This window comes from Lepidochelys kempii, chromosome 7 (assembly GCF_965140285.1).
Source record: "Lepidochelys kempii isolate rLepKem1 chromosome 7, rLepKem1.hap1, whole genome shotgun sequence".
NCBI classification, from domain to species: Eukaryota; Metazoa; Chordata; order Testudines; family Cheloniidae; genus Lepidochelys; species Lepidochelys kempii.
The window spans coordinates 36,038,679-36,052,126 of record NC_136386.1 but is presented as its reverse complement, the minus strand read 5'-3'; the positions used below and the strand labels follow the sequence as shown (position 1 = coordinate 36,052,126).

Here is a 13,448-nt window from a genome sequence, read left to right as displayed (position 1 = left end):
TCCTTCAGTGTGTGCAGGGACTCATTCATAGTTCCTGAGAAGAGCTTCTGACCATCAAACAGGAGACCCTGGGCCCTATTCTGAACCTCTCTCTCTCACAAAACCCAGAAACTGGAGCCACAATGCCTTGAGCATGACAACTGCTGTGGAGATGGATCTAGTGGCAGCATCTGCGGCATCCAAGCATGTCTGGAGAGAGGCTCTGGCTAAAGGACCATGTTTAATGATGGTCTGGAAGTTCTCTATGCTCCTGTGGCAGATGTTCAATAAAGGATGCAAACTTGTTTTCATTTGTATAGTCCTTGTTGGCCATGATTGCCTGATGGATTGTGATCCGAAACTGGAGGGTTGTGGATGAGCAGACCTTCCATCCAAAAAGGTCTACTCTTTTCTGGTCCTTGTCATAAAAGGAGTAGACCTGGCATAGTGCTGTCTACAATGCTTGTTTACAGCATCCACCACCAGGGAATTAGGTGGGGGATGAGAGAATAAAAATTCTGAATCCCAGAGGGGGAACATAATAGTTCTTATCTGCCTGTTTTCAAGTTGGTGGTATGATGGCAGGAGTTTGCCACACAGTCTTTGATGGATCCAGGAGCACTTCATTAAAGGGTAGCACAACCCAGCTGGATGTTGCTGACCGCAAAATGGAGTCAGGAGCTCATGATGTGAGTCTTTAACCTCCAGAAGTATCTGAAGGGAGTCTGCCATCCTGTTCACAGGGTCCTGGTATTTACTAAAATTGTCAGCCCTTGATGGTGGTGGAGGCATGACTGCCTTGTCCAGAGACAAAGATGAAATAGGGGTTTGAGGTGTAGCCTCTGTTTGCCCAAGCCTCCTGTTCCTCAAAGGTCTCCTTATGTTGGGTGTTTGGTTGAGGAGACTGTATGACTCTAGTTTCCTGGACCAGTGGAGCTGGAGGTAGGAGTGCTCCTTCATCAGCTGTTTGTTCTCCTGAATCTTCTGAACTCCAGATTTTAGAGCCTGGAAAACAGTACACTTTTGGGAGATCTGACTCTCCAAGCAACAGGTACACTTAGAGTGGCCACTGCTGATCGGGATAGCCTCCCAAAAAGAGCTGCAGTGTTTAAAAACTGGTAAGCCAGGCATGCCCAGGCAGGCCAAATAAGCTCCCCAGAGGAGATGGGGAAGAAATAAAATGGAGAGAGGAAAAACGGAAACCTCTCACAACTACCTAACTAATTCTATCCTAACAACAATTAACACTAACTAGAAACACTAAACTAACTAACAACTATAAAACAGGCTGAGGCGTGCACAAGGTGGACACACTAAAGCTCTGTCTCAGGCCAACCCAATATACCCTCAGAATGTGGCATAAGGCTGTAGAGAGCACCTGTGCAGGCCGAATGGACATTGCTAATGGAAAATCTCCAATCAAGGGCTCGAGAGGCATTTGGGCACCTGATGTGGAGCACCCACAGGGACACTACTCAAAGAAGAACAGATCTTGTTTCATATATTTCACAAGGCTTCCTCACTGCCTCACTCCTAAAGGCTACCATTCCAAGATGAAACTCATATGACATCAGGCATAGTATTCCGATAGCCACATGGGAGATCTGACTGAAGAGATTTTAAGAACGAAGACCAACTGCATAAACTTCAAAAATAAATTCAGCTTCTTAGAATAACAAACTTATTTTCCCCTCTAGCTGACAGTCTCCCTGTGAATGTATTGTGAACTCCCTCTTTCTACAACTATACAGAGATGTGTTTTTATCAATACACACCACCAGCAATGAAGAACAGTCATCTCTGACATCACTAATATTGAATTAATTCTATTAGTTTTGTTGAATTTGTTGCCATTTACAAAGAATTCTGCGTATTGTCATGGCATTAATATTCCTCCCCTCCCTCAATAAAGAATATGATGCATATATATTATTGTTCATTGCAGGTAACTCCTAATTCAAATATATCATCGATGGATGAAATCAAGCATAGCTGCAAAGTAATACTTAATGCATCTTCTGGGTGACTATATCAAATCCCTGTAGGACGTGGGCCTAATACTTAAACAGATCTTTTCCATCTTTAGCCACAGTACTGCTATCCTTTTGAAGTTAGAAAATATTACAGCTTTCTCCCTTAGCATTATTAGAAGAATCTGAAGATTTTACAAATGTCTTTGCTAACCTGAAACAAATATTGTAATGTCACTGCTGTAATCAACTTATCTTTTATATATATTATTTCTGAACAATTTTGTGTTTTCATAACACTTTAACGATAGGAGAGTTTATTATAGATTTTTTTTATCACCTTAGAATCCATTGCTGTTACTGCTTCCTGAAGTCTAGTATAAAGATATAAACCTTTATCCTGCCAATAAGATTAACTGCTTGTTTGTCTGTTTGACCATTCCTATATGAGTGCTGCTTATTCAAGTAGGGATGTTAGATGCAATAACATTTTGGTTATGGTAATAACTCAGCTAGTTTCAGTTGTTCTCATTCAAATCTCTTGAGAATGGACAGTTTCTCTGAGCTACAAGGGCATTCAGAGTATTAGCATGCAAATGAGCACAAGTGGAGTTTATATTATGTGGCCTGTGTTCTTAACCAGGGTAAAGCAACTTTAGTTTTGCAAGGTCTCTGTGTATTTATGAGTACATTTCTCCAAAATTACTCATTTGGGCTTAAACGTACTTGAGAGGAAATTTCTATTGTTTGCAAAGTTTACAAGCCTCATTCAGGCTTGAATTTGTAATCTATATACCAGCTCCCCACCCGTTCCCCAAAGCAACAAAACCATATGATGTATCACAATTTATCTATTTGCTCCGCCTATGGTTGCAATTTAAATTTGCGCAACCCTAATATTGATTTGTAGCCTCTAGTCTCACTCATATTGAGGCATGTGCTGACTTCCCTCATGATTCTCCTTAACCTTATGTAATGATTCCAAGATCCACTGACTTTCAACTGTCCCTCCAGAAGGAAGTTACTTACCCTACGGCAGGGGTTCTCAAACTGCGGTTTGGGACCACTCAGGGGGTTGCAAGGTTATTAAATGGGGCGGTCGCAAGCTGTCAGCCTCTACCCCAAACCCCACTTTGCCTCCAGCATTTATAATGGAGTTAAATATATTAAAAAGTGTTTTTAATTTATGGGGGGGGGGTCACACTCAGACGTTTGCTATGTGAAAGGGGTCACCAGTACAAAAGTTTGAAAACCACTGCACAGTAACTGGAGTTCTTTGAGATGTTGTAGTCAATGTTGATCCCACTCTAGGTAAGCACCTGTTTCACACATGTAGAACTGGATTCTTTTGAATAGCACTTTCCATCAGGGCCACCCTGTGCCTCTTCATGTTTCTGTTCGAGGTTATGAAGGGAGGGCGGAATGACCCTACCTCAGTTCCCTCTCAATTGGCAGCCCACATTGCTGAGAAGTGGGGATAGAAAGAGAGTGGTGGGAGTCATGCTTTGATGACAACATCTCAAAGAACCACCGTTACTGCAGGGTGTGCGTCAGTGCAGCTCCTGCTGTAGGTGACTGGCAAGAAGTATCCCTTCTGGATAGTGGAATGAGGAATACCAGCCGCATCAGTCAAATGATGATCGGAGCTCTGCCCTCCTGAGCTTGGCACCAGAGCCAGCCACCACATCAAGGTTCAGTCACACTGCCAAGGGCAGCAAGAGGAAACTGAGGGAGGGTTGCAGCTGCCCCGCTCTTTATGCCCTTATATGGGAACATGAAGAGTCACAGAGCACAAGTATGGCTCCAGTGGCACCTCTTCCAAAACAAAATCCAATCCCACGTGCACGCACACCTCCAGTGGATCCACACTGACACATACTCAAAGAAGAACCTTGGGGACATGCTAAGTGTTGAGGACTTGAAAACAAAGGAAGCAATTTAAAGATCTCTTTGCTGAGAAAGGGAATAAAGAAAATTGACTGTAGAACTGCTGGGAGCATTGTCATCATCCCTGTGTAAGAGATTAAGGAAGAAAAGACAGTTAATTCTTCCTTGAAAAGTGCCAAACATGCCATCTTCTGCAAAAATCCAGTCCAACTCGCCAGAGCAACAGCCAGGAATTGTGACGAGTTATCATCACCCAATTAATATATATATTTATTTAATACAAATATTTAGGAGAATAGGAAGGGATCTGACCAATTGGCATTTCTAGTTCTGAATGTGTTCTTTCCGAAGGCACATTAGCACTGATTTATGGATGTATACAATGAAAAATCATAACAGGAAGCTGGACTGACAGAGCGTGGAAAAAGATACAGATTGCTAGAGTTATGGCAATGTGTGTTGAAATAAGGGTAGGATGTCTGCCATGTCGCTAGTTTTATTATTACAATAAAAGCAAGTTGTTGAAATGCATTTATAAGTGCATTTCTCTACTATTATCCAAGTCTACCTTCTGCGCCTTTTAATATAAACATTTGTATCTCTAGTATGGTGCATTTTTTATTGTTATAATTTATTGTACTCCATCTTCAGATTAAAACATTGAATGGATAATTCTTGACATAATAAAGTAAATGGAGAGTGGCACATTTTCCCTCAAAGTGTACCAACTGTATTCTGTACTGATTGCCTGCAGACCCCTGTAAGTACCCTGAAAGAAGATGTTGCCATTCAGGAGATAGTCTCCAATCCTGCAAACCGGTATACACATAAGAACATAAGAATGGCCCTACTGAGTCAGACCAAAGGTCCATCTAGCCCAGTATCCTGTCTTCCAACAGTGGCCAGTGCCAGGTGCCCCAGAGGAAATAAGCAGAACAGGTAATCATCAAGGGATCCATCCCCCATCTCTCATTCCCAGCTTCTGGCAAACCTAGGCTAGGGACACCATTCCTACCCATCCTGGCTAATAGCCATTGATGGACCTGTTCGCCACGAACTTATCGAGTTCATTTTTGAACCCTATTATGGTCTTGGCCTTCACAACATCCTCTGGCAAGGAGTTCCACAAGCTGACTGTGGGTTGTGTGAAGAAATACTTCCTTTTATTTGTTTTAAACCTGCTGCCTAGTAATTTCATTTGGTGACCCCTAGTTTTGTGTTATGAAAAGTAGTAAACAACACTTCCTTATCTACTTTCTCTACACCAGTCATGATTTTATAGACCTCAATCATATCTCCCCTTAGCCATCTCTTTTCCAAGCTGAAAAGTCCAAGTCTTATCAATCTTTCCTCATATGTAAGCCATTCCATCTCTCATTTTTGTTGCCCTTTTCTAAACCTTTTCCAATTCTAATATATCTTTTTTGAGATGGGGCGACCACATCTGCACACAGTATTCAAGATGTGGGTGTACCATGGATTTATATAGAGGCAACATGATATTTTCTATCCTATTATCTATCCCTTTCTTAATTATTCCCAGCATTCTGTTCGCTTTTTTGACTGCCGCAGCGCACACTTAACTTTACTACCATGACTAAGCCCATTTAAATCAATGGTGCTACTCATGGTACTAAAATGAAGCACATGCTTGAGTGTTCACTGAATCAGGACCTAATAATACTGATTATAACAACACCTGAATAATTTCTAGATCATGGGCAAAAATCATGACACAGACTGCTTTACCATGGAAAGGACAAGGACAAAACACTCATGAAGTTCAACTCTGGACCTCTCCATGAAGGTCTCATTTATCTGGGAAGCATTTAGGCTCGGATTTACAAAACCACTCAAACTGCCATCAACTTCCGTGAGAGCAGAGTTAGGCCAGTACCGACCATATCTGAAAATCTCATCTTTAGACCTCAATGAACAGCACTACAGAAAGTCTCATAACAGCTCTATAAAAGGAAGAACAGATTTTAAACAGCAACTATAAATATTTAAATCTGACAAATTTACTTTGTTTTTTGTTTTAAAGGACAAAAATGCTTGTACCAGATAAGTCATTTATGTTGTAGGAAGAGACCTACTATGATAACGAAAACAAATTAGCACAAATAAAATACCTGGAAAATATTCCACAACCAGAAACTATTACAAGAGAACACTTCACCTACAAAGAGCATTTACTGTCAAATGTTAGTGTCAAGTTTTTCCTTATGTCCTTGCCACGCAAAACTAAAACTCCCCCGCTGTTTCCTAACCGAAAGGATGGACAATATATGGTCACCATTAACAGATCTTGACCGTAAAGAGTGCAAGAAGCTACTCACTAGATCTTGCTGTCAAATGTGGTATGATAATAGAAAATGGAAAGGCACCAACAGGAAAGAAAAATCAAAGGATTTTTACAATCTCTTAGTAAGTGCTTCCCTCCTCTTTATAATTTGTTAACAGTACAATTTATTATGAATTATAACAAGCTGTTATCTCTCACCATACCAAAAAGGCAACACTGAACAATGAGATTAGCATACTCAGATCATTAAAATAAATACACTGAAGTATTATTCCACTCACCAAAGCAATGCCTCGAGCTTCTTGATAAGCCACTTTTACAACATTTACAACACTGGTGTTGATGAAAAAATATCCAGAACCCTCTCTGATGAGCAGCTCTGCCTGCAAAGGGGAAAAGCATGTGGGATTACATCTTTTTAGTACATTGCCAAAACTGTAATACACTTACTCTCTGAGTGTTTGTGACACTCCACCTTCCCCCAGATATAAATCAAAATAATTAGTAAGAAAATTATTTACCTTGACATCAGGGTGATTGTAGATTGTAACATCACTAGGACTCACTTTCACATCTTCTACAAGTATCAGCTCAATAGTGGCAGACACAGGGATAAGAGGTTCATACTGAAAGGAATAATGCAGACTAGTGATCAATTGGGGTAGCATACAATTAAAAGCCAGAGGAGAGTTAGTTACTCCTCTATGTAGGGAAGGATGGATTACCCAGATACTTAAATGGACAATGGAAGTGGAGGTTAGGTAACAGAATGTCTCCAACAATCAAGGTACAGATGGAGTTGCTTATCTGTTATGTATGCAGAGGTACACAATGCATGCTGCAGTTTTCTGCATTAGGCCCAAAAGGGCAAGACAAAGAGCCTAGGCCTGTGCATTAAGGGCTTGGAAGGATTAATTTACGATGATTGACATAAATGTGTAGGGCTTATTAGATCACCAAAGACATTTTGGAGGCCTGATGTTCCAAGTTTAGATAGAATTCTGATGATAGCATTCAGTCTCTCTTGTCCTTCCACATTTCCTTTTCAGAATTACACAAGTTATTCACAAAAATCAACAAATAAAATAAAATCAACCCACAATTACTTGCAAGTACATAACCGCTATATAAAATTGTACTACAGAACCTGGTCTAATCATTTGATCCCAATGACATTAGGTTAAGCAGGAAAAATGCAGAGCAGCCTTTTCAGGGAAGTTAAGTATTTTATCCCCACTCAACCCAATTAGTTAAATTATTTTGCTCAATATAGAGAGGGATGTCATCCACAATGAAACACTTGAAACACATTTAAGTAAACGCTTTACTTAAATAAGTAAACTTTACTTAAATAGAGGACAGTCAGTCAATCAAGACATCTTAATAAGCATAGCTATTAACAAGATATTTGTTTGGGGTTTTTTTGTTTTTAAGGGGGAAAAAAAAAAAGTGCCAGCTTTCTTTGCCATAATGTTCATGCTGCAACAGGAATGAGCAAACAAATCAATATTTTCTGTCATTTAAATTACTGATGTATGTGTCTGACTAGCGGAAACTGACTGTGTAACCAATCTTTGCCTTGGCAAAATACAGGTTTCTCCCAGATCTGGAATTCAAAATGAATGAAAGCCAAATCCTGGTACCTTACAAATGTCTGAAGTCATTTTGAGTGGGTGTTCTATGGAAAGGATAGCCAAGAAATCAGTCCTGCATATTTGGGAAAAAAGGTAGAATTTTCCAAACTCGTAAAGAAAAATTCTACAAAGTTACTATTTCTAGGTATCTGTCGATCTCTCAGACTGCCTACCTGATGTTTGGTGTTGAAATATATGGCAATTGTTATTTGTTTGTCTTAAAATAAGGTAGAATTTGTAGGATCATATAGTAATACCATTCCACTTTCCTTACAGAAGTTATAGAAGAGGGACTGGATAGGTCAGGGGAAAAAGAGACACAGACCCATTCACTCTCTATGTTAATTTAAATCTAGTTCTGTGTAATCATGAACAAAAAGAATCATTACCATCGGATGGCTTCCAAGAGTTAGTTTCAGTCTAATTGCTAGATGGGCACATGCCCACATGATACAAAACAACTTCCCAAATGGAACAAATTGGGATCCTTGCTGGCAATCTCAGTGCAGAGCCAAGGACTGAATGGCAATTCTGATTATCCTCCCACTCCTACAGGATCTCACCTCCAGAGCAGAGCTGGGGCATACTGACAAAGCAGGGAGGAATTCACATGACTGCTGTCCAAATATATGTTATAAGCTAAGATAACTTCAGTCTCCCGGGCAATAAATTCTGCACTTTGCTTGAATCCTACATACACGTATGTCCTTAGCAGGGTTTTCAAAGAACCACTTAGAAAATTTTTTTAGCAAAGCCCTAACACTGTTTAATTTATTTTACACAAGTAATTAGATCTCCAAGACAAATGATATGTGATTCAGGGTTCTTTTGGTTTGTTTGGATTTGGTTTTTGTAAATTAGTAACTTGCTGTGTACAAGTCCTAGCCAATCCCACAAGGAAATGCTCACAACCCTCCCTTCTCCAATTTAAAAATATATATTTTTTCAAAAATTAAGCCACTAATTTGAGTCAGACTTCACTGCTTATTGAGACTGCTTTTTGCTGCCACCATTCCCTGTGTTTATAAACTGTCTACTTAGTTAAGCATTTCCAGGCAGATACTATGGCTTTTTATGTATCTATATACATCCCCTAGCTGGCACACGGCTGGTACTATACAAACATTAACCTCACTGCTCTAACAGACACAAGTCAAGCCGAACTACAGAGATACAGCCTGACAATCATCAATGTGTCAGAGTTGTAGAGGCTGAAACTTTCTGTTCTATTTTGCAACTAAATCCTAAATACATTTGTTTCCCCAATGATGGTTGTATCAAGCAAATGGTTGCTTTAGTGAAGGACAACCTGACAAAGCTTCACCAATCCACAAAAAACCCTGAATCAAAGAAAATTAAGTGAAATAAAGTATGAAAATTCTTTATAATCCTCTTACCCAGATTGTGAAAAAAGAACCAGTTATATTTAAGGTAGTTAAATGACTAAGAATAAAGAAAAATAAAACAACTGAGGACATTATACAAATAGATTGATGTGGTTCTGTCTTGGGAAGATGTTAATAAAGGGTTATCTTATTATTTTTAAACCAATTAAGCATAATGCAGCAAGAAAATGAATATATAGGGCAATCCTCATTAGGGCACTATGGGAAAAGCAGAGAGTAAATTATACTTCAAAGTACCGGTATATTCACTTTAGCTGCACTGAGATGAAACTGCTGGTATCCTGTCGCAGTAGCAGAGACAGCAGTGGTTCCAGACTCGTGATGAACTTGAACAGTTTGCAAGCCTGAAACAAAAACAAAATGACAGATTTACAACAGGAAGAGCTGTTTACTAAATTTTAGCTTAAAGCACCCCCAATGAAGTCATATTTATCAGGCTGCATGGCAGAAGGAGAGGGGAGGTTATGGCCATTTAAAATTAATGCTCAACATATTTTCTACTTTCATTTTATACATTTTTAAACAGCCAAGGATTTTCTTTTTTACATACAGATTTCTCTTGGAAAAATTTTACACCCAGTTAGAAAACAAGCTTTAAAAAATTAAAGCTGATTGAATGTTTTGCAGGTCAGATTATAGAACTCCATTTTCTTGGCTTTAGCACACAGGTAAACTACGGCCCATGGGCCACATCCGGCTTGTGGGACTGTCCTACTTGGCCCCCAACCTCCTGGCCTGGGAGGCTAGCCCCCGGCCCCTTTCCCCCTGTCCCCGTGCGGGCAGCGCTCTGGGTGGCGGGGCTGCCCACTCACGCAGGGTAGTGTGTCTGGCTCCGGCCGAGTGGTGCTGTGGCCAGACATGCTGCTCTGAGTGGCATGGTAAGGGGGCTGTGGGGTTGGATAAGGGATAGGGGATCCCGGGGGGCAGTCAGGGAACGGGGAACAGGGGGCGGTTGGATAGGGCAGAGATTCTGGGGGGGGGCAGCCAGGGAGGTGGCGGGGGAGGTTAGATAGGGGGTGGAGTCCCGGGGGCAAGGAGCGGGGGGGGGGGTTGGATGGGTCGGGGGTTTTGAGGGGGGCAGGCAGGGCGGGGGAATGGGGGTCAGGCTGTTTGGGGAGGCACAGCCTTCACTACCTGGCCCTCCATACAGTTTTGCATCCCGAAATGGCCCACGGGCAAAAAAGTTTGCCCACCCCTCTCTAGCATAAACATAACTAATTGTAATTAACCCAGTTTTCCTCCAAACAACATAGTGCATAATCTTAAGTGATCTATACCATGCATTTTCTTCTGACCACTTCCATCCTCTTTTAGAGACAGCTCCATCAGCATACTGGGCTCAATGCTGGCTAAGGAAACTTTTGTTGATTCCCAATTAATACCAAGGGAACTGAAATTATCAAATTTACGCCCCTGTTGGTCAAAAGCAGCCAAGTCCAATACCGGATTGCGATAGTTTGAAACAGGAACCTGAAAAGGAAAAAAAAAATAATAATTTGGAGGGGATCCCATTTTGCTAGGATCCCATTTTGATCCCTGAAAAACAGTTATGTGCAGCAGAATGGCAACTTTCAAACAAAGACATCACTTTTATGAGATTTTTAAGGTAAAGTTTTGTCATCAGAACATTTCATAAGAAAAGTAATGGTAAACCAGCCACCAATGAAAAGCCATGTTAGATTGTACTTCAATTTTTTTTTTTTTTTTTTTTGTGCCAATGAGTCTACTTATAAAACACTTGAGGAGTCTCTGGATTCTGAAAAATCAAAGGGGTCTGGAGATATTAACTTGCTATCACACACAAGATGCATTTCAGGGTTATAAATCTTTCCAAGGGCTACTAAGATGATATAAACTGCAAGTCTGATGCCTGAGGAGTTTGTGACAACTGTTCAACCTCAAACTGTTTTATAAAATGTCAAAGTATCTACCTCAAGACATTAAAAAAGACAACAAAGAAAATATATAAAGTTACATATAAAGGCATGACTTCTAATTTTGTGCAACTAAAATGTTTTGTACTTATGAATGCTGATGCTAGGATGCCATGAATATCGCATGCTAGCAGGGGAGCACAAAGTTTTACTCATTTGGATGATGGAGTCATACATCCTTAATGTTGGCATAACCGCCAAATAAACATTGCCTATGTATTCTGGGCCAGATTTTCAAGCATGCATGCACCTTCACATACGCCTAAATTCAATGCACAACACTCTCTCCCAGGCTAATTCATGCACACATGTAAGTATTTGTACACAAACAGTTGCGCCTACACAAGTTAGGCACATGTGCATACTTGCAAGCATTTTAAAATCAGGTTCCATGGATACAATAAACTTGGACCATCCAGATTAGAATCAAAGGGTATGAGGAACAACTTTTTGTACCCAGAAACAGTTGTCAAAGACATATTTTTGTTTAAAGTCAGATAAACAGGGTAGCTGACCTGCATGTTGTTTACATTAAGTTTTCAAACAAAAATACAAAACAAGGATGTTATCAAATACACACCAAGAACAACTGGGAGGTCAGGAGAAGGAAACAGAACAGAATCAAATTTTGCAAGAAACCCATGCATAGCAGAGAGTACATACAAGGAAGGAGTTCCCCTTTCCTTATCCCAGATGACCCATGAAATCCTAGGAGACGTCACTTGAGAGGCCCTCTGACAGGGACACTTGGGGGTCAGAGGACATGACCCACATAGTTTTGCACACACATCCTATTACCTGGTATGACCTATTACCTGGTATGACCCAAACTATACACACACTGGAACAATCCCTTTAATACCCCTACACTCTGATTATTCTTGCTCCTAGCACGGGTGGAGTTGGAACTAGTGCTGGTCGGTCAGAACATAGGTGCTCAATATCACTGCTCTTGCAGCCTGTGAGCACGCCTGTTTCGGGATATTGCCACATGGAAGCACACTTTGCCTTTTAGAGGTGAAATGAATGGATTGCTCCTGTGTCATTATCAGACTTACCACTTGCTTGTTTTGTTGCAGCAAAGGGCAGGATAGGTCAAGCTGAGGATTTGCATAAATAGGAGTCAAAGTGAGTCGGGAAGGGGCTGCGCAGATAAATTTCACAACGGCTGGTTCAATGGCTGGAAAAGGGTTGGTAACTGTGGGCTTATTTCCAACTGTTAAGGCGATCACCTGTATAACATTTGGGAAAGTCAACAAGGTAGATGAAAGCAAAGAACAACTGAGTGCAGGTATATTTTACAGGTACAACTATCCTGCTTGAGGCATCTCTGTTATTTTCTGGTGTCGAGAAAGAATAAATAAGATATGATATGAAGGGCTCATGAGTTCATGCCCCAATCACATTCTATACCACAGACAGACAAGTGAAGAGGATACATTTATTTTAAACACTGTTCCAGACCATTATCAAAGCTCAAATTCTCAGTCCCTTTTCATAGTCATTAGTATCTCACCAAACTGACAAGAAGGCAGCTTTCAGAGCTTATAAAGATAGTCATCTGGGCTCACTCTCTCATAGGAGGGAAAGGAAGCCAACAGGGAACTGGGCTGGAGGTCCTGTAGCCATTTCAGCAGCTTTAAAAACTGCATTTGTTTTTTCATTTTTTACCCACAGCGCTCTCTCACATGATAATATCAGACTGAATTAAGTACAGGAACCTTGGGTTTTCCCCTTGTTGGCTGGCTGTGAATAATCCCTATCAGCGATTGGTGAGAATTATTGCAATGCCATTCAAATATGACCATTTCTGAGTCATAAAGGTTCCGAATTATATTTTGTTACAAGAGTCCTCAATTTGGAGGTAACAGCAAGAAACTGTTTCTTTTGGACTAACCCTGCTAGATTCAACTGGGTTTTGTGCAGTATGCACTTTGGGATGCCAGCTACATTGGGTAGTTAATAGCCCTTGGAAGATGATTAGATAACTGGTCAAAATGTAGACCACAGCAAGGCAATATACAAATTGAACAGTATCTGCAGGCAGGGGAATTCACTTCTACTACATATTGCAGAAACAAGTGCTAATGGATCTTGGCTGTGTGTGTACCCAATCTTTGAGCATAAGAGCTGGGCACCTTCCCGTAATAGACTGAATAAGTGGCATACCAGACTGGTACACCATGGAGAGAACTTGGGGCCTCCTTACTGATATTTATTCAAGTCAATGGAGTTACACCAAGGATTAGTTTGGTCCAGTATGGCAAGTTAGACTAAAGAGTTCAGTCTCTTCTTAAAATAACCTTTTGCAATTATCGTATTCATGGTAAATA

The 13,448-nt window shown here is 40.6% G+C and overlaps 1 protein-coding gene across 3 annotated transcripts in view; it reads right to left on the bottom strand.

The window, feature by feature from the left end:
- NUP210 (nucleoporin 210) overlaps positions 1–13,448 on the bottom strand; it is a 117,703-nt gene that overhangs the window by 43,907 nt on the left and 60,348 nt on the right. For all 3 annotated transcript variants that reach the window (XM_073352190.2, XM_073352193.2, XM_073352191.2), the window contains exons 16-20: positions 12,174–12,347; positions 10,459–10,651; positions 9,419–9,525; positions 6,663–6,767; positions 6,423–6,524 (exon numbers count right to left, since the gene is read on the bottom strand). In XM_073352190.2, coding sequence (XP_073208291.2) covers positions 6,423–6,524; positions 6,663–6,767; positions 9,419–9,525; positions 10,459–10,651; positions 12,174–12,347 — 681 coding nt within the window. The remainder of the gene's footprint in view (positions 1–6,422; positions 6,525–6,662; positions 6,768–9,418; positions 9,526–10,458; positions 10,652–12,173; positions 12,348–13,448) is intronic.